General features: G+C 36.7%; 5 protein-coding genes and 1 pseudogene across 6 annotated transcripts; 1 reads left to right on the top strand and 5 right to left on the bottom strand.

Moving 5' to 3' along the window:
* Positions 1–2037: 2037 nt before the first annotated feature.
* LOC120277065 (putative PAP-specific phosphatase, mitochondrial) lies at positions 2038–5542 on the bottom strand. The gene is made up of 9 exons (XM_039283814.1): positions 5377–5542; positions 5203–5299; positions 5002–5104; positions 4670–4911; positions 4536–4595; positions 3450–3835; positions 3002–3080; positions 2879–2929; positions 2038–2355 (listed from the first exon to the last, which is right to left on the bottom strand). Exons 1-9 carry the CDS (start codon positions 5466–5468, stop codon positions 2206–2208), a joined length of 1260 nt encoding a protein of 419 aa, XP_039139748.1. The 5' UTR covers positions 5469–5542; the 3' UTR covers positions 2038–2205.
* A 1672-nt stretch (positions 5543–7214) lies between these two features.
* Positions 7215–12690, top strand: LOC120277064 (diacylglycerol kinase 5-like). 2 transcript variants are annotated; one of them, XM_039283812.1, is made up of 13 exons: positions 7215–7362; positions 8635–8881; positions 9000–9122; positions 9211–9339; positions 9608–9693; positions 9815–9938; positions 10286–10334; positions 10487–10569; positions 11420–11487; positions 11660–11734; positions 11843–11930; positions 12024–12140; positions 12230–12690. In XM_039283812.1, the coding sequence occupies exons 2-13, from the start codon at positions 8648–8650 to the stop codon at positions 12545–12547; spliced, it is 1494 nt and encodes a 497-aa protein (XP_039139746.1). In that variant the 5' UTR covers positions 7215–7362; positions 8635–8647; the 3' UTR covers positions 12548–12690. The 2 variants fall into 2 exon arrangements, with proteins under 2 accessions (XP_039139746.1, XP_039139745.1); XM_039283811.1 differs by lacking the exon at positions 7215–7362 and adding an exon at positions 7406–7612.
* Positions 12691–14242: 1552 nt separating this feature from the next.
* Positions 14243–14847, bottom strand: LOC120277876 (annotated as a pseudogene).
* A 662-nt stretch (positions 14848–15509) lies between these two features.
* LOC120277960 lies at positions 15510–15903 on the bottom strand. Its single transcript, XM_039284840.1, has one exon. It carries the CDS (start codon positions 15882–15884, stop codon positions 15531–15533), a length of 354 nt encoding a protein of 117 aa, XP_039140774.1. The 5' UTR covers positions 15885–15903; the 3' UTR covers positions 15510–15530.
* Positions 15904–17523: 1620 nt separating this feature from the next.
* On the bottom strand, positions 17524–17991 carry LOC120277957. Its single transcript, XM_039284837.1, has one exon. It carries the CDS (start codon positions 17891–17893, stop codon positions 17624–17626), a length of 270 nt encoding a protein of 89 aa, XP_039140771.1. The 5' UTR covers positions 17894–17991; the 3' UTR covers positions 17524–17623.
* Positions 17992–19098: 1107 nt separating this feature from the next.
* On the bottom strand, positions 19099–19601 carry LOC120277944. Its single transcript, XM_039284822.1, has one exon. It carries the CDS (start codon positions 19507–19509, stop codon positions 19240–19242), a length of 270 nt encoding a protein of 89 aa, XP_039140756.1. The 5' UTR covers positions 19510–19601; the 3' UTR covers positions 19099–19239.
* Between the last annotated feature and the right edge of the window lie 1624 nt (positions 19602–21225).

The following is a 21225-nucleotide window of genomic DNA, read 5'->3' as shown; positions in this document are numbered from 1 at the left end:
ATTCTTGTACTTTGCTTGTTTTGAATTTTGTTAGTTCATCGTTTTGTGAACAGAAAGTATTTTGACATAGAAACTAGTCTCCAAATAACTTTGCAATAACCCTGTTACTGGGGGTTAAACACTAACCGTGTCGACACGTATTTTGTTCTAGAAACTATAGTTTCCCACGGCTTTCCGTCGGTGAAGAATAACGGCCTTTGATAATTTTGGCTCGGGGTCACCGAGGGTAAAAATATGACTTTTGTTAAATTTTGTCTCGGGTCTTTGAGGGTAAATATATGAATTTTGTGATTTTGTTTTGGCAATAGTTTCTTGGGGGACCTATATGCTCAGTTTTGACATCTTTGTTTACTTGAAATAATTCTGGTTTTCCGATTTTCTCATTTTGATAAATTATGATTTTGTGTAAATGATCTCAATATTTTTAGTGAGTGTTTACTGGGTTGTCAAGCTCATAAATTTTGTTGATATTTTTTTTCAGATCAGGAGTAAAGGTCAATGGCAGATAGCTTAGCAAGGATCGTTGGGTCATCGCCGTTTTATTTAGCTTGTAATAAGTCCCGATTGTTGTGGGTCTAGATTTTATTTGAATAAGTTTATATTGTTTTTTTTTAAATCCACTGAGATTGATTTTTGTTCTGTTTTGGATCAGGATTTGAGGCCTTGTATGCCTACTTGGTTTCGGCTTTGTAGGTGTACGGCCGTTTATCAGCGTCCCGGGTCCATAAAACTGGGTTCGGGGCGTGACAGCTTATGATCTACCTTCAACATGACATAGTTTTGGAACAGAAAATTCTCATTGAGATTGACATCTCCAGCTATCAACGTGATGATGACGAGGAAAACTACTTAATTAAGTTTTAGGAGAAAGTTTTTTACGTTTCTGTTTAACTTAATTACTTAAACATGATGTACACAGGGAGAATGACAAGATACAAATGAGTATTGTTTGAATTACTTCGCACTTCTTTAATGATCAAACTAACATGCAGCTTCATACTTTTTTAATTAACAAACTAACACCTTCTTACTTTTTTAATGATCAAACTAACATGCAGCTTCATACTTTTTTAATGAAACAACTAACAGAGGAGTCATGCAAAAGTACTCCTTTATCTATGTATATATATCGAAACCACTCCTCTGCCTTTCTCACATTATCTCGTTCTCTTTCCTCCTCTATCTTAGCATCTGGAGCTCTGAATCTTCATCAATAGAAAGAGGAGAAATCACCAACACAGCTGCTAAATTTTGTTTGTTGTATGAATGAATACTGCAAGTTGCTTGCCATTTTTATGTTTTCCCTTTATCTGGCGGCATTGATCACCTTCTTCTTCATCGGCATTGTCACTAGGGAGTTTGGGAGGGTGTGGATCATGCTCAGGGGTGTGCAATGGTCTATCCGGTGGGTGCTGACATCAATGAATTGGGCAAGTGCATGTTGCCATGCTCATAGTGGGCAGGATCTTACTTGGGATTGGCGTTGGCTTTGCCAATCAGGTGAAGCTTTTTCATGTCTCTCCTTTTCTTTCTTATTCTCTCCTTTTTCACGTAGGTATACGGCCCAACTCGATCATTGTTGTCATCTGACTCATCTTCATTCCATTATTGAAGCAGTTCACAGTGCATAAAACATCATGTTTTATGCACCGGTGATTTTTAAGACCATTGGCTTTGGAGCAAATGCGTCACTCATGTAGGTGGAGTTCAGATGCTCATCTGCCAAGTATGTGATATAAGCAGCTCTTTCTTGGAACCCTCTGCATTAATTGTTCCCATGTAGACATAGTTTGTATTCTTCTACTGCAGGTTATAGTTGGAACACTTATTGCCGCGAAATTCTGGACAAGTGGAGAAGTCTTGCTGGTGTGTGGCTACTCCCCGGTGAGGTACTGTTTCTAGAGATCTGCTCTGCTGTGCAGACTAGTAGCTTAGCTGTCAATATTTTTTTCCTTCACTTTTCTAATTGCTCGGCCATAGGATTTTCCAATGTTGGAAACTCAAGCATTAAGAGATTTATGTAATTGACAGCAAGTACACAAGGAAAATTAACTTGTATAATATTTCCACTTGCTGTTTTGAATTTTGTTTTACAAAATGAATCTGCATTTGTTACTCAAATGCTGTTGGTAAACATTGTGTGCTTGTGTCGAATCAATGAATAATTGAAACTGTGAATTCAGATATATACAACAAGATTACACTTCATAATACTGATGAATTGGAAGAGATTATTTTCAATAATTGCTCGTTTAGTCTGCCATTGGACACAAGAACACCACCTGATGGGTACAGGATTCTCCGCTCTGCTTTGTCCACAGAAAGATTCAGAGGGCTCCCACTCCAGTCAGTAACCTGATGGAATATGGCTAGCATTTATCATCCATATGCTTGCTAAATGACGAAATCATGAACTGAAATTTATGGGAGAGAATCATCGAAACTAGTTATGAAGCACAGGAGGACGCTCAAGCACTATCATACCATCATATTCCTCAACTAATATTTTAAGTGAACAAAGCATCTCCTATTTCCATTTTTTTCCTTTTGACAGTAAAAACAGTATCAGTGTAAATGAGTGAAAACACACACACACACACACACACACCCAAGTTTTTAGGTATGCTTGTGGTGTGTGCACATATGCATGACAGACGTTAAGCATGAAAATTCATTGAAATAATTCAAAATAATTTTCAGCAGCATTGAGGATAAGGATTGAATGATCAATGAGGTTTTGGGAGTTTTAGCAAGGCACTTTGTTATGGACAAATTGATATGGTTTGATCTAATGGACTTGGATTTTCTAGCGAGGAATTTGATCAATAACAGGCAAGGTATTCTCTAGAAACAGCAGAGAAAACTGAAGAGGACAAACCTGCCCCCCTGCTTCATGAACACAGATCACACCAACAGCATGATCCCAAACCTATATAGAGATAAAGCTATTAGTACATCAATGAACATGTCTCCAATTTGATGACAAATGAAGTGAAAATACCTTTATCACTGTTTTAATCTTCGCACGAACAATAAAAACAGAAGCTCTACCAGTAGCAACCATGAGGTACTTGCAAAGACTGCGTAAAGGAGGAAAATTGGAAAAAGAACCCAGGGATATTAGATTATTGCCAAACATAATTTGATGTCTTTTTTATGGAGAAAAATGCTGAAGTGCATAAAATAAGCATTTGGGAAACTGAATCAAAGAACAATCATATCAAAAAATTAAAAAAAGCTTTCCGGCATAAAATAAGATGAAAATTTATAACATGATGCATAATACAACAAAATAGTGGATTGCCATTAAAAATGAAGAGAACTGGAAAACCCAAATGTTGATAAGGAAGAAAAAATTATCTAACACATCCGCAGCACAACATCATTTCAAGATCAAATAAACAAAAAAAAAGTATAATTAATTGCTACAAAATGAATTTGTGACAAACCTGCCACAACAAGTCGGCAAAACCAAAACCTTTCCTTCGTCTGTGACACTTTGAGCATCAGTAGTTGAGCTGAACGAAACAGAAAATGGCAGTGAATCCCAGGTTTGACTCTCAGGGATACAAAATCGTGCCTCATGCACCAACTTGCATCCATCAACGAAGCATCTCTTCCATCCATCCTGACATATCATTAGGTTGCTCATTACATCTTGAAATAACCTTCTAGTCCATGTTCCACAACCTACATGTGCAACCATAACCACCCCAGATCCAGATATACCAGTTTCATTATCAGAAGATTTAGGAGACAAAGAATCCTCTTTCCAATTTGGGCAGCCCATTACACCTAGTATGATCTTTCCTTCTACCACAAGGGCCAAACCCACCTGAAATCAAGGACAAATGTCAATTTAATTCGCTAAATTGAATAAGTTCCATTCTACTTCTTTGGGATTTACAGCCAACCACAAATAGAACTTGCAATGGACTTGAAAACAAAGATATGGCTCCTGAGATATGCTGTTTTACTATTTTCCAACAATTTTTTAAAAAAAAAGAGTACACGAAGCATTGTTCTCCTATATCCAAATTGAACATGTTTATCTTTGATTAGGAGCTATGATTTGTCTTATATGGAGGCAAGTTTGGCAATATTTTCAGCACTTAGTTAAGCATACTTGATGACCAAGGTCGATCTAGATACATTGCTAAGCACTCAGTCTCCTATATGTAACTAGTACATAATGACTTCAAGAATGAATAGATGCCTGTGATAACCAAGCTTCTTGTTTTATAATGTAGTGTGGGCAAAAAATTTACATTCTCAGGTGGCCATCAGGATTTACAAACACTTTCTTTGTAATGCAAAAGCTGATTCTACATAAGCATGTGAGTAAGTGTATCATTGCATTTCAACCGCATGAATCTACAACATCAATCTAAGGACAACATATATATCCAGGAAGGAATTAGCTAATGACACTTGTCCAGAAAATTAATAATGTAAGAGACACATGCTTCCACCAATTGAAACCGAGCAAAATTGATGATGAAGCAAATACAAAGTTCTTAAACCATGAAGCATACCACATATAATGCTTCAATTCCTTTTAGAAAACCTCGAGTTCCATCAATGGGATCAAGAACCTGCATTCAAGCACCTTTTCAAGATGCCAACAGCATATAACAACTTACTTACTGAAAACTACTCAACGCTTTACCCAATACGTAGCAGGCTTGGAATCAAAAGAGAACGCATCCTTTCCTCCCCTATCAATGGCTTTCAGGACATTATCCATTGTTAAAGATTTGTACCCATCGCTTGCCTTCTCAAGCACAGCACTCAGCACCAAGTCCGCAAGGGAAGTATCTCCATCCTTTTCTGAATCCGCAGTGCTCGACCTCAAGAAGGCGGAGTCCTCTTCAGCCACCAAAGGGATAGAAGGAAACAACCTGCCCAACTCTGTCATCATTAATAAACCAAGCAATGCGTCATCGTTAGGAAGAGACGACCAAATCGAAACTAAATTAGATGGAGAAAAACAATGATTACCCAAGCTGATCAGAGCCTGCACTCCAAAATCCGCAATGGTGACTGGAGTCTGGTCGTTCTTCTCAAAGATCCGACCTTTGCTCGATAGGAGGGATTTCTTGACCTAATTAATCACAAAACCAGAGAAAGATCACACCTTTTTGGGTCTACAGCTCTAATTCTATACCATAACTCGAATCTAGGATTGGGAATCCGAGTTACATCAACACAGAGCCGGCAGGCGCGCTCCACGACATCGACGGCGGCTTCAAGCTCTCCGTGGAACTGCGCCTTCTCCGGTGGGAATGGGAGGCTCGCCCTGAAAAAGAGAGGGAGAAATTAGTTAATATACGGAAATTGTTCGATCTGAAAAAGGAGATGAAGGGAATTCGAGACCTGGTGAGAAGAGAGCGCGTCGGCGATTGGGCAATGCCAAATCTAGAGACGGAGACGCGGGAGTGCAAGTGAAGCAAAAACATGGCGGCCATGGCTCCTGAGCCGCTGGTGAGCCTGGTGATGATGATGATTTTTTAAAAAAAAAATTTAAAAATTTTTATTTTTTATTTTTTATTTTAAAATACCAAATGAAGCATGAATCTTCTTATATAAAATGATCCTATATAAAGTATTTCTCTCCTTAAAGAAGCTGGGATAAAAACATAAATAAGTTAAACTATGGATTTTTATATAAATATTTTTTATATGTTCCAGTTGAGTTGGATCAAACAACAAATTTTTATAAAAACTCTACTAAAAATATAATATTTTATACCATGTAAATTAATTTATAAAAAAAGTAAAGGCTAAACAATGCAATAGGTTTTTGAAAAAAGAAAAAATTATATTACATAAACTAATTCATAAAATTATCAACGGTTTAATAATAATAAAATTTTAAAATATTTTTAAAAATAAATTATAGATATTAATTTGTAAAAAAATTTTGATTTTTTTGTTAAAAGAGAGATATCTGAATTTCCAACTTTCATCCAACTTCCATATACCAAGTACTCCCTAAGTTTAACCTGAAGTTTTTAGACCCCTTATCATGGCATAGGTGATCCTATGGAGATGATATTCAGTTACCCCTTCACCCTCCTTAGAATCACTTCAAGGAGTTATATCTTCTTTTCTTTATGCATTTTTTTTTTTTAACTTCTTTTCTTTGTTATTCTGTTGTCATATTCTCATTAACCGTTGTCCACTCCTAATAGGCTCTGCAGTACCTGTGTCCTATTCACATTGTTGTTAATCCACATGTCTGATTTTAATTAACATTGTACTTTATTTTATTTTTAATACATATGATTTATTTATTTATTTATTTTTAATAATAAGAAAAAGGCAACGTGCCAAAGATTTGGCCGTGAATATCCATCCTCTTATCCCAAAGAAAAAGCCAAAGCCATCTCTTGTGGCGTGATCTTTCGGACAAGATGAGCAGGCATACGGGCATGCAACCACAAACTATTGTTGATCAGATGCACAAGCACTAGCACAAGCAATTACTGAAATTAATCATGAAAAACATGGAAATTGTGTGGTAAAACACCTTGATTTAATAATTTATTTTGATTTGACGGAACACCTATTACCTGTCGGACATGATTGAATCCATTATGCGAATTTGACACATCACCTAGTCACCTCCAATGTTCTGATTCGTTAAGGACGCCTTTCAACACCGTCAACGCCGTCATGTTTGGTGGCAATCAGCTATCCAACATAAAACAGCATCGTAAAGATTTAGCCAATAGGCAGTCAACACGCGCGCAGCACCAACATTTTATCGACATTATAGGCTCGCTTAACTAGTTAATGTGTCAATAAACTAACAGCTTGATCGGATGATTAGCAGACAGACAGGAAAAAGGCGCGCAAGTTCAACCCCTTCGCCGGTGAGCTCACCCACCCTAACCCAGTTTTTCTCCCACATGTATTTCGGATCCGGGTCGTAGAACACTTTCAATCGCAGCCTCGGATTTTTCTAATCACGGAATCATAAATTTCCCGGGAATGATCTCAGCCATACCCTACTTCTAGAATCCGAATCCCAAACATGGCACTGATCAGCATATCAACATGCTATCCGCCTAGATGTTTGCCACGTGATAACTCCTTGTGTAGTCTAGGCCCCACTCTGGGTAGACGCTGCTGAAGCAACTTTGAAGTTCCTTTATTGCCCCTCGTCACGCGCGTTACCGGCCATTGTCGTCAAAATTTCGTTGTAAAAGTGGAATCCCTTTCCCTCCTAACAAAACAACTACTATTTCCCGGAATCTCCTCCTTCCTCTCTGGATTCAAATACACACAAAGAATCGCGTGAAGGCCATTCCCTGAAGTTCTCTTCCGATTTAGAGAAAAGAGAACCTTTCCTGTCAGGTGAGATTGATCCCTTTTGCTCTTTTTAGCTCAAATCCCATTTTCATTTCTCAACTGAATCACCAAGCGTTCTTCTATTTCCTTTTTTCTTTTTCTTTTTTTCTTTTTTTAATCTTGTGTGTGTTTTGAATTTCTTTGATTTGATGACAAGTGCGTCTTTATGGCTCTCATGGATTCGTTTGCGTGGTTGGGTTTTAAATTCATGTCGTTTTGGTAGGTTTAATGGAGGATTTGATCCCGGATTGGAAATGTGAGTGTTTGAGAGTTCATATAGTCTTGTTTCTCTTTTGAGATTTCGTTGATGAGGAGTTCAGGTTGATTGATTGGTTGTCAATTCCAAAATCATAAGAAGATTTTCGGATTCTCTCTTCTTTCTTTAATCAATCAATTAGCTGGAGAGACTTTTTTTAAAACACGATTTTTGATGTCTAGCATGCTGTTTTTGTTCTTGTTTATGAGTTTCGGGAGCTAAATATATCATCATGTATCCATTTTCAATATATTTTTTGTTCTCATCTAGTTCTTCTCAGCATTTTACCATTTGCTACACCTGAAGGATTTGCCACTAAGTCTTATGTGTTATCTTAAGGTTTACTGTCTAGGCATATCCTATTAGAAGCAGATGTTTAGTGTAGTTCTTATAGTGAGACCATACGGTTAATACGATTGCAAAAAGAAAATGTTTTCTTTGAGATGTGCTGCTGTTTCTCACGGTTGGAAGGTTCAAAAACACACCTTCTGAAATTCTCCTACTATAATGGCTTGTAAATGTTTACTGGTCTTCCGACAATTGCCAAGTTTGAATTTTTATTTTGTATATTGTATTTCTGATAAGTTACCTTGTGTAACGTGTTATGTTAGTGTTATGTTTGATTTGCATTTATTTATGTGGTAAATTTTGTTTGCTTAGTGTGCATAAATACATGTGTGTGTGTGTGCGGAGTGCATGTGTTTTGCTCTATTAATAAAGAAAATTCTTGCCCAACCTTCATAGGACATCTTTTTCAAAAAAACAAAAAAACTTCAAAGGACATCTTTTATGTCTTCTTTCAGGCTTTATTTTCTTAAATTCTTTTGACTGGCTAAGAAGAAACTTTTATTTTTATATTTATTATTTATCCGATACTACTTTTTATATTTTTTATTCCGAATAAAAAAAAGGGGAACCACTCTCTACATTGGAAGGGATAATTTAATGGCAGCATCTAATTGGTAAAAAACTTAAATATTATGTGTTGTTGCATCTCAATAGTTTGTTGCTCGATGATACAGATTGGATACGAAAATGGTAGATCATACTTCCAAGACAGATCGAGTGTTGAAGATTCTGAAAATAAAGAAAGAAGAGTCATTGAGAGAGTTCTATATCCCGGAATATATATTTGAACCAGAATTGGAGGTGGAAAAGCTCTCTTATACACCTCAATGTCCAGTTGTAGTTTTTATCAACTCAAAGAGTGGTGGCCAACTTGGTGGCGAGTTGTTGATTACCTACCGGGAGCTTCTCAACAAAGTTCAGGTACTTTCTGACTTACTGGAGGCAGGAGCTGCATTTGAGATGCGTCTTTTATGGTAAATTGAATTGACCAACTTACGTGCAAAAGTTGCACTTTAATGTGAGGCTGCGTCAATTTTAGGTCTTTGATTTGGGAGAAATGGCTCCTGACAAGGTGCTACACAAGCTCTATGCCAATTTAGAGGTACTCAAGCTCAGAGGTGATGAACTTGCTGATCAAATTCAGAAGAGATTAAGGCTGATTGTGAGTGCAATTTCTGAACTTTTATCAACTATTGCTTTTTTGTTTTTTCCGCTTAATTCTTTATCATTTGACAGTTACGGTTGTACAGGTTGCAGGTGGTGATGGTACAGCAAGTTGGCTGCTAGGAGTAATTTGTGATCTCAAACTTGAACATCCACCCCCTGTTGCTACCGTTCCTCTGGGAACCGGAAACAATCTTCCCTTTTCATTTGGCTGGGTATATTAACCTATTAATTTTCATTTTATGGTTGTGAATTTGTTTTGCAATGATGATTGCAGTCATGTTATATCAGTAAAACATGTTTTTCTTATTAAAAAAAAAAATTTGTTTGCTAGCTTGTGACCTTGTGAAGTGCTAGGAAGTGATGAAATTTCTGTTAGCTGAATAGTCTAAAATTCATGCTGAATTTTCTCATTATGGCTTTTCTGATTTATGTTTGTTTGTATTTCACTTTGTAGTTACCTACAATCTTTGTGTGCTGCAGGGAAAGAAGAACCCTATGACAGATCGTCAGTCTGTTAAATCTTTTCTGGAGCTAGTAATGAGAGCCAGAGAAATGAAAATTGATAGGTAGCGTCGCATCTCATTCTGAACTAACTGTCATTTAATGCAATTTTCATGTCAATTTATGGTGGAGCACTTTTTAATATGCGCTTTAAATATATTAAGCATATCATCTCTATTTCATCAGCTGGCATATCATCATGAGGATGCGTGCTCCAAAGGAAGGTTCTTGCGATCCAGTTGCTCCTCTTGAATTGCCGCATTCCTTGCATGCATTCCACCGTGTCTCCAGTTCTGATCCGCTTAATATGGTAAGCCTTCTCTTTTTATAATGACTTGTCCATGTTTTAGTGAACCTCATGGACAGAATGGCCTCATGATGCTTGCAAGCAAATTTTGAAAAAGTATCAGTATTAGGGGAGCTTTTAGAATCTTTGTGCAATTCTGACGTCATAATGCATGTGAACTTTATTATAACTATTAAAAACATACTTGTTATATTCATTAAAATATATTGGGTATTTAAAGATCCCTGATCGGTAGTGCTTTTACTAATGTATAGCTAAATAAGTTGTTGCTGTGGTCTCTTTGATTTTTATCATATTTTTCATTAAGGTATTTTATGATATAACTAATTTTAATGTTTTCTGCTCCTCAGGAAGGTTACCACACATTTCGAGGAGGATTTTGGAACTACTTCAGCATGGGTACGTTCTATACTTTTTGGGAGAAAACAAACTCTTCTTGAAATGGCGGTCATACTGTCAATATTTTTTCTGTTTGGGTCCTCCACAGACTTTGTCTTCTGTTAAACCTTGTTATTAAATAATGAATGATGGAAGTTTTTTGTTTATTGCAGGAATGGATGCCCAAGTTTCGTACGCATTTCACTCAGAGAGAAAGTTGCATCCTGAGAAATTCAAGAACCAGTTAGTTAATCAGGTTGAAACTCATCTAAATTGCACACTTCTCAATCTTTATTCCTTATTAACAGCTTCTGCAAATTGCATTCTCTATTATATTATAATAATGAAATACAAAATCTATGCTTGTTTCTCATCACTATTTCATATTTTGGATTTTGAAAATGGAAATCCCACATTAATTGTCAAGTTTACTGGTCTTTGCTAAAGTTTCATACTTCATAGGTCTGACATACTAAGATATTGGTGCATGCGCTATCAATGCAGAGTTCAGAATTTTTTGTTTGTCATGATATACCAAAACACTGTACCTGGTAATATCATTTAGTTGGGAAGTGGGATTGAAGAAAAAAAATTAATGACGAATTTAATGCAATTTTGATTTTGCCATCTCTCTATGCCTTGCTCGGTTACCTTTGGTGACTTAGATTTCTTATTCCGTTAGGTTTGGCTGTTAACCTTTCACCATTTCAATTTCCAACTTTGCTCTTATCAAGTCATTTCACCCATAAAGTATGGTGGTGCCTTAGGAGATTAATGCACGCGAGGGCCTCATTTATGAACTTGACTCGCATGTTTTCAAATATGAGACGGAGCTTCCATAATAGTCATCGGTAATGCCTTACTACAGAAAATTATTTCTGTGATCCGATTTTTTCTTATCACTTTATGTTAAGCTATAAAACATTAATATGTTTCAGCCATCTCTACAGTGGTGAACTTAGTTTTGTCCACAGAATCTTATTGCATTTTCCTCAACATAATTTCAGTTGTCTTCCTCTGCAATCATTACTTGTACTGAAGGCACATTTACGTAAACCATTACCGTTCATATTGCAAGGCCTCATATTTGTCATTGTATAATGCAGGTAACTTATGCGAAGCTTGTTGGCTCACAGGGGTGGTTCTCTGCTTCTCCTTCCCATTCTTCTTCATGGTAATATACTGTCAATGACCTGCAATTTGATGGTGTATGATTTGTTCCTTGATTGATGTTCTGCTTATTTTGATTTGTACTAAGGAATATAAACATCAATAACAACAATTTTTTTTCTGGGAGAATGAAAACCAATAGTCCTAATATTTATGATACTCTCCTGCAAATTCAGGAACTTTGCCCAGCTTGCTAAGGTGATGATCATGAGAAGACACGGACAGTGGGATGAACTGGAGATTCCTCAGAGGTAGTATATAACTTGAGGATTTACTTCTCTTGTGCCTTTCTCCTCCATCTGCTAAGTGCTTATTGTTGTCCAGCTAAACTGAACTTTTGATCAATTTTCACTTTACAGCACAAGATCCATTATTTGCCTCAACTTGCCAAGTTTCTCAGGAGGACTAAATCCATGGGGAACTCCAAGCAAAAGGAAACAAAGAGATGTAAGCTTTTAGTATCCATCCACTTAACATTTCCTTTAACTTCATTCAAAGTCTCATCATATCTGAAAATTTACATGCTATGATGCTATACAGAGAGATTTGACCCCACCCTATGTGGATGATGGTCTTCTTGAGGTTGTGGGTTTCAGAGATGCTTGGCATGGACTTATTTTGCTTGCTCCCAAGGGTCATGGAACTCGCCTTGCCCAGGTTAAACAACCATAAACTAACAGTTAATTTACTTTACTGTTAAGTTACTGTCAAACCATTTACATGTGTTTGTTTGTTTGTTCAAACAGGCACGGAGAATTCGGTTTGAGTTCCACAAAGGTGCAGTTGATCACACGTACATGAGAATTGACGGCGAGCCTTGGAAACAGCCGTTGCCTAAAGATGATGACACTGTTGTGGTAGAGATCTCCCATCACGGTCAAGTCAACATGTTGGCTAACCCAAACTGCAGATCCAAGAGCATACATGACTCCTCTTTATCTCACCATCGTGACTCAGATAGCAGTGACAGCTCAGACGATGAACAAACGGAAGAAAAAAGAAAATTTGGAGCTGCAGACACCTTCAAATACCCTTTGGAAGCTGATCTTTCTCATTTCAGCTAAATAAAATACAGCTTTTCTGCTTATTTTTGTTCAATTTTCCCCTTTGTATAGTAAACTTATACAGTTATACAGCTTTCTGCTTATTCTTGTTCAATTTTCCCCTTTGTATAGTAAACTTACATGTCTTTAATTTTTTTTTTTTTAAGTAACCATGTGCATTAAAAGAAAAATACAAAAAATTGGGCTTGCTGTTTTTGTTCCGTAGCTAGTGAACTGTTACTGTTTGTTAATTTATAGTGATTTATTTTTTTTTTAATATAAAAACATCACTATTTGTGGAATCTGACAGAAAACAACATCAACAAACACACAATCCGCAGATTGAATAAAACAAAATAATAACAAAAACAAACATCAAATTCAAGAGAAAACAAAAGGAGTCCTTAAGCCTAAAAAAATCTAGAAAAATTACCAACCAAACAATACACTGAGTTTCTCCTTTTACATTAATGGTCTTTTTTTACCTGAACCTTGGTGGTGTCCGAAAAGCTATAAACTGGTCTAATAATAGTAGCTGATTCTTTTTGGCTGGCTATTTAAAACTCTGGTACTAATTGAAACTCTGGTACTTTATCAATTCATGAGATTACCATGTCTTTAATTTTGTGTAATTTTTTTAAAATAAATATAGATAAATCAAATATTTATTTTAGAATTTTAAAAAAAAATTGTAGATCTAAGAAATTATCACCATGTGGACACGGCACCAACGTGTAAAGCCAATCACAAGATTTGGACTACTCACCATTTGTATATATCCACTGACACGCGTCCGTTACATCACCTCACATGGTCACATGCCCATGGTCTTCTGGTTGAATCAGCTGGCCTTGGCCTGTGGTTTCCTCTTTTCTCACTCTTTATAAGCATTGGGTCATCACATTGTTTCATCTTCTTAATTTTATGCTTATGAGATCAGGTCAGAGACCATTGAGATGAGATGAGCCCGTTGTACGAGACCTCCAAGTCGGTCAAGATCACCGCCGCCACCTCCTCAGCTTCCAACCGGGTGACCAGACACTCCGGTGTTAGAGACCAGGCTATAAACCTGAAGTCTGTGGTCACTGTAGGTGAAGATAAAGCGGAAACGCGCAGAGGAGGCGCTTAGAACTGTTATGTATCTCAGCTGCTGGGGTCCCAGTTAATCAGTCTATGATTTAAGGACCTATTTTATTATGTATTTTTTTGTATATAAATGTTGACCTTATTGGTGTTGAATAACAATGTAACTTTGGATATCATGACTTCCACTTCTCTGTTCAATTGCATGGTTGAAGTTTGTGCTGTGAAAGCTTTATCTGAATGAATGTTCTTTAGCTTAATTAAGAGTTGAGGAAAAATTATTATGTGTGCTTGCAGATTGTTAGCTTTTGATTTCACTTGCACTATCTCTGTTTAATTAGATGGTTTTTTGAGTTTGCGACGCTCATGCTTTTCTTGTTGGAGAGCGCTTATCTTGAATGAATATTCAATAACTTATGGTCTGGGGGAAAACTGTGAGTTCTTGCATTTTATATGGTTTTGTAATTCTTTTTTGCTCAATGAATTATATCCATTAGCAGCAGTATATAGATAGGAAATCCCAATTTCTTATTTTTATTTATCAAAACAAGAACTCTTTGGAAATGGACTACTTCAAGATTGACTAAAGCACAGACATGGGAAGGAAGAAGAGAATTTCCATAACTAAAAAGATAGAAGGAAAAATAAAGCACAAAGCTCTTGAATTTATATATATATATACTGAACTTAACAATTTACATATTTCGCATTGGAGTCATTCCGAAAGTGAAAGCTATGGATGCTAATAAGGACCCCAACAGCTCAAAGTACATGACTTTCCTGAGAGACTGCTCTGATTGTTTTGCCTTGACATCAACTTCCTCTGTTTTTCCGGTGTCCAAATAAGAAGAGGAAGAAGAAGTCCTTCTGGCTTGAGAAAAGGAACCCATGTTGTTCTTGGTGCGCTGGTGAAGAGACCTGAATGCATAGTTCCATCTGCAAATACCTTGGTCCTTTGAGAGCTTCCACTGCACCAACACTGACTGCCACCATCCATGAAGCTTTGCTTGCAGAAGCCATGTATGATATTTTTCAGACACTCTGTGAAGACTGAACTTGGAAAAAGTCCTTTTGAGAAGGCAAGTAAGAAAGGATTGTTGTGTTGAACTGAGAATGATGATGATGAGAATGTGGTCGTTGAGCATTTATATAGAGTTGTGGGGTTGGCCTTCATGATTTGGACTTTGATTTGGATTGGGCTGCGCAACTGTGGGAGGATAAACCGGATATAAGGCAAAACAAGGAGCTATAGATTGCTGGTTTGGGTGCAGTGTCACCCGGTTTTAAGGAAACCAGAGGAGTGTTTTAGCTTGTTAAATGTGATGTTTTCAGATACAGCCAAAACACCTTTGCTTGTTTATTGAACCAGCATCCTGATTCCACGAATGTGGTGGTTTTGCTTTTAATTGTCTGCCCATTGCCGCATGGCCACGTGGCAGGAAGACTTTTTTTATTTTTACAGTCTGGAATTAGTTTAAAATTATAAACAATTAAAATTTACACAGTGATAATTAGCTTGTTGGATGGTGAAGCAAAGGGAGCAGGATTTTCAGAAAAAGTATAGGCCAGATACTTTCTCATTTATAATATAACAAAACATAAGAGGTTTTTTTTTTTTGAAAAAAAAAGAATAAATCATTTTAATTAAAAAGCAGAACGAGGAAACAGAATAACAGGTCTCCCAGTATCGACACACTTACCGATACAGAGAACAAAACAAAAAACAACAAGGAAGGGGTTTTTACTTTTGTAAATAGTAGAGAGGGATATTAGCAGTATATTAGATAAGAATGCCAATTTCTGCTTATTATTATTGTTATGACTTATGATTGAACAAAGAACTCTTTGGAAATGAAGTATCTGAGAAAATTTTAAACATCAAAGAGTTGGACAAAAAAAGTACTGAACAAGGCTTGTGCATTTATATATGCCTGAATTCCAAATAATTACATCTTGGAATGGAAACATTCTTAAAAATACATAATAGTGGAGGATGGGTTGCTAATAGGGGCCCCCAAGAGCTTAAGTAAATGACTTTTCTGAGAGATTCCTCTGATTGCTTCGCCCTATGCTCAACTTCTTCTATTTTCCTTGTCTCTAAAGAAGAGGAAGAAGACATCCTTCTGGTTTGAGAAAAAGATCCCATGTTGTTCTTGACACGTTGGTGAATAGACCTGAAGGCATAGTTCCATCTGCAAATACCTTGGTCCTTGAGGGCTTCCACTGCACCGACACTAACTGCCACCATCCATGAAGCTTTGCTTGCTGAACCCATGTCTGATATATATAGATTTTTTTCTCTCTCTGAAAAATTTGTGGAGATTGAACTTGCAAAAAGTCCTTTTGAGTAACAACCGAGAAGTGATTGTTGTGTTGAGCTGAGAATGATGATAATGCTGGGGGTTGTTAGCATTTATATGGAGTTTTGGTGTTGGTGGTAACTTTGATTTGGATGGGTCCCAATGACAGTGGGAGAATAAAGAGGACCAGGTGAAACATGGAGCAATGTAGACTGATGGTTTGGTAATTGGTGCAGACCTACCAGGTTTTCAGGAAAACCAGAGGGCTGTTTTGTTTGTTTAGTGAGGTGTTTTCAGAAAAGGCCAAAAGTCGTTTGCTTGTTTATTGATTATTGAAACAGCGTCCTGGTTCAAAGAAGCTGGTGGTATTGGGTTTTATAAGTGTCTGCCTGTAGACTGTAGCTCCATTGCCCGTTGATGACTTCCTTGTGTTTTTCTGTGCTACTTTAACTTCTTTTAAGACGGTAATTAAAAATTGCAGAGTGAGATTTAAAAAAAATAAAAAATAGATAAACACACATATATATATTAAGGTAGCGTTTGGTTGGATGTAATTTTAAATGCAGTGGATTTCTAATTACAACGAATCTGAAATACTTGCTTTTCAAAAATACAGTGCAAATCAAATCTTGTGTTTTGAGTTGGATGTAACCTGGATTCTATCAGTATTATAAGATTTTTATGTTTGTTTGGAAGGATTTCTAAATCCTGGAATTGGAAAAACATGCTAGTAGTAAGTGTATGGATATGTCTGCGTATATGCATATATACATATATATACATATATGTATATGTATATATTTGTATAGGTATATATAGGGAATGTGTATACATACATGTATGTATATATAAATATATGTATGTATATGTATGTGCATACATATATATGTGTATGTGTATATGTGTAGATTTTATGTATATATATGTATGTATATTATGTGTATACATATACGTATATGTATGTATATATATGTATATGTGTATGTGTATGTGTATGTGTATATGTGTATATGTGTATATATATATTTATGTATATATGTATGTATATGTATGTGTATATATGTATATGTATACATATAGTTTTCTGTATATATGTATATATATGTATATATACATATGCATATATACCCTAGTTTTAAGTTCCTGATTTCGGCTTTTACTGATCATTTTCGACTGGCTCCTTTTGATGGGGATGAGTAGTTGCTCCTTTTGATGGCTCGGACAGGCCTGAGGGACCAGACAGTGTCTCCGCCTTCCTAGCTACTTCTCTTCATGTTCTTTATTTTTCTGTTGTTTTTAGTTCTTCTCCTCATTTCTGGTGAAAGTTTTTTCTTGTGTTCACTGTCTCTTTTTATTCAATAAAACTGTGATTTATCCACTTTTTATTTCAATCAAGCTAAGGGAAAACTGCTGGGGTTGCTCTTTTAGAAAAGGGCTTTATTATAATTCTCCTGCTAGTATTTGGTGTTGAACAATTAACACCAGTAAAATATTAGATAAGAATGTCAATTTCTTTTTCTTCTTCTTACTGTTATTATTTTCATTTTTAAACAAGAATTCTTTGGAAGTGAAGTATGTGAGAAGAACTTAAATAGCAAAGTGGGAGACAAAGTATTGAACAAAGCTTTTGCATGCATTTATATACGTCTCAACTCTAAATTTTTCTTCTCCGAGTGGAATTTTATATTAATACAAAATATTACAGGTTGTCTTGCTAATAAGGCCCCCAAGAGCTTAAATACATGACTTTTCTGAGAGATTCCTCGGATTGCTTCGCCTTCTGGTCAACTTGCTCTGCTTTCATGTTCTCTAAACAAGAAGAAGACATTCTTCTGGTTTGAGAAAATGATCTCATGTTGTTCTTGGCCCGTTGGTGAAGACACCTGAAGGCATAGTTCCATCTGCAAATACCTTGGTCCTTGAGAGCCTCCACTGCACCAACACTCATTGCCACCATCCATGAAGCTTTGCCTGCAGAACCCATGCTAGATTTTGCTGAAGACTTTGTCAAGACTAAACTTGAACAAGTGTTTTTGAGTAGCAAAAACTAAAAAGATTGTTGTGTTGTGTTGAGGTGAGAATGATGATGAACGCAAAGGGATACTTGAACGTTTATATAGAGTTGTGGGGCACCTGGATTTGGATGGATTAGTACAACAGTGGGAGGGTGACGTAAAACAAGGGGCTATAAACTGCTGGTTTTCAAGTGAACTCCCACATTGTTTTCAGAAAAACCTGAGAGTCGCTTTCGCTTGGTTAATCAACCAACTGGTGTTCCGATAAAGCAAACAGTGTACCACTTTTATTGGTTTATTTATCCCGCATCCGGATTCCACAAAGCTGATGGTATTGGGATTGTTTTTTTAATAATTATGTTTATTTCTAGTGCCATGTGACGGTTTTCTCTTGTTCTTTATTGTTTTTTTTTAATTAAATGCTAATAAGTCCCAGATTTATTGTAAAAAAAAAATTAATAAAAGTACAAAGATAGAGTCCTCACTCACAAGAGATGAGGGGAATAAAGAAAACAACAAAAAAATAAAAATAAAAATAAATGAAATAGGTGAAAGACGCACATCTCAGCCCTGCTTAGTCAGATGTTAGAAACACCTACACAGTGGTTGAAGATGTCAGTCGGATTTGAGTCTCTAGCGCTAAGGAAGTTGAATGAGTGTTTAATTTTTTGAGAAGCTTTATTAAGTAATTGCTGATGTCCGATGTCTGACTACACAGTGCAATAGGTTTTAATTTTAAGATAGTTTAAAAACTTAAAGTAACTCAAAATTCAGGATTAGTTTTTAAAGACATAGGACAGTCGCAGTATCTGCGTGGATAGACCATGCTTTATTTGTGAGCAAAGTAAATTGAGAAAAAAATCTCTGATCACAAGGTATAATAAGTTTGAAAAGATCTAGGCCGGAATATGGTCGGACGATGAAGTTAAAGAGTGACCTTTCTAATGTAATATGGATATCTTCTCATTTATAATGACATGACAAAAGAAAGGCCAGCAAATTTGAATTAGGCTCTTCTCTTGTTTCTGACTCTGGCTTGATTTAGAAAACTGCCAATTGATTGTGATGAACCAAAGGGTAATAATACTCTTCTGTATGTGCAATCACTCGGGCGCAAGGAGATCTAATTAAGACAGTGATATTCATTTTCAAAATAAAAGGTTCCAAGCAAAAGAGAAGAGAAGAAAATGCCTTGTGAACCAGAATTGCACTTTTGCATTACATTATATTGAATTTATACAAAACCTCAAGGGAAACAGAAATCCCCCAAAAAAATTAAAAAGAAAAAAAACAGTAGCTAAGTAGAGCCAAAGGGCTAATTGGGTCCCCAGCAGGTCAAGTACATGACTTTCTTCAATGTCTCCTCAGTTTTCTTCATCTTCTCATCAACCTCAGCCTTTGTCATCACATCCACAGAGGAATTAATCCTCCTGGCCTGAGACAAATACCCCAAGTTGTTCTTAGCATGCTGGTGCAGAGATCTCAAGGCATAGTTCCATCTGCAGAGGCCTACTTGATCTTTCAGAGCTTCAACTGCTCCCACACTCATGGCCACCATCCATGAAGCCTTCCCCACGGAACCCATATCTCAATAAAGAGGTGCTTGAAAATTAAAAATGTTGTATTGCTGTGATTTATGTTTGCAACTTTGCAAGCCAAGCGATGAGAAATGGGGGCATACAGGTACATATATATATATATATATATATATATATAAACAAGTGACAGTGAATGAGTTACTACTGCTGCTGATTTAGAAGAGAAACCGGGAGCTGAAAAGCATCTTGCGCCTTGTGGTCTAGAGATGTCATGTCCCACAAGCCCACTCCCAGAAAACAGGGCAGTTTCAGTCATCCACAAGGCTTGTTTTACACGCATGAGACTCACACTGGCACGGAAGACTTGTTAATTATGTACGTTTTGAGCGTTTATAAGTCAAATTAGGATAAATGCTCTAGTAAATCAAGTTGATATATATTCTAAATAAAGTTTAATGAATGATAGTTATATTATGTAGTAAGGCAAGCGCTTCTTCTTTTTTATGTCAGGATTCCAGCACACGGGCACCAACTGCAACCTCTAGTTGCATTGCAACGCGCGGACTGAAGTCCACCCTGTCTATTGATCAATCATCAGCTGTTATGTATCTCAGCTGCTGGGGTCCAGTTACTCATTCACTGATTTAAGGACCCATTTTGTTATGTATTTGTATACATATAAATGTTGACCTTATTGGAATTGAATAACAATGTTAACTTTAGATATAATGACTTCCACTTCTCTGTTCAATTGCATGGTTGAAGTTTGTGAAGCTCTCATGCTCGGCTGTGAAAGCTTTATCTGCATAAATGTTCTGTTCTGATGGGGCTGCACAATTGCATGGTTGAAGTTTGGATGGGGCTGCACAACTGTGGGAGGATAAACCGGATACAAGGCAAAACAAGCAGCTATAAATTACTGGTTTGGGTGCAGTCCCACCCGGTTTTAGGGAAACCAGAGGTCTGTTTAGTTTGTTAAATGAGATGTTTTCAGATAAAGCCAAAACACGTTTGCTTGTTCATTGAACCGTCATCCTGATTCTAAGAATGCGGTGGTTTTGCTTTTAAATGTCTGCCTATTGCTGCATCGCCACGTGGAAGGAAGGTTTTTTTTTTATTTGGTACAGTCCTCTGCAATTAGTTTAAATTTAAAAAAAAATTAAAACTACTTGTCGTGCCTGTTGCTGCATTGCCTACTTGTGTCTTATGTCACTCAACGATTAAAACGGTGGATCATCTCTTCCTTCGTTGCTCTTACTCTAGAAAAATTTGGGACTATTTCGTTAATTTGCTTAAGTTGCCTGAGCCACCTTCCTTGGTGAGCGATATCTGGGTCGCGTGGAGATGGACGGTGCAACCTTCTTTCAAGATTTTTGGGGATTTATTGGTGAAAGCTCTTGTGTGGATTATGTGGCTTGCTAGAAATGATATATTCTTTAATGCCAATGTCGTGCATGTGCATATTCTCATTATCAAAATTGATCATTTGCTATTGTCCTGGTACTCTAATTGTGCAGAGAGTGATAAGGGAAGCTTGATGAGGCCATGGGGAGTGTCCGTCGAAGTCTGAAGTTTTTGGGACCCTGTTCTGAGGAGGGTTCTGAGGATCCTTTGGCCGAGGAGGCGCGGGTTCTATAGATGATCTGGTCTATTAGCAGGGTTGTTGAGTTGCAGGGTTGCAAGGAGGCCTCCTTTCTCCTTCCTTTCCTGTGATTCTTATGTTTCTGTTATTGTTTTTTATTTTTTGTGTTGTATGTACCACT

Source organism: Dioscorea cayenensis, chromosome 15, assembly GCF_009730915.1.
Source record: "Dioscorea cayenensis subsp. rotundata cultivar TDr96_F1 chromosome 15, TDr96_F1_v2_PseudoChromosome.rev07_lg8_w22 25.fasta, whole genome shotgun sequence".
Taxonomy (NCBI): Eukaryota; Viridiplantae; Streptophyta; class Magnoliopsida; order Dioscoreales; family Dioscoreaceae; genus Dioscorea; species Dioscorea cayenensis.
This window is presented reverse-complemented; position numbering and strand designations above follow the sequence as displayed.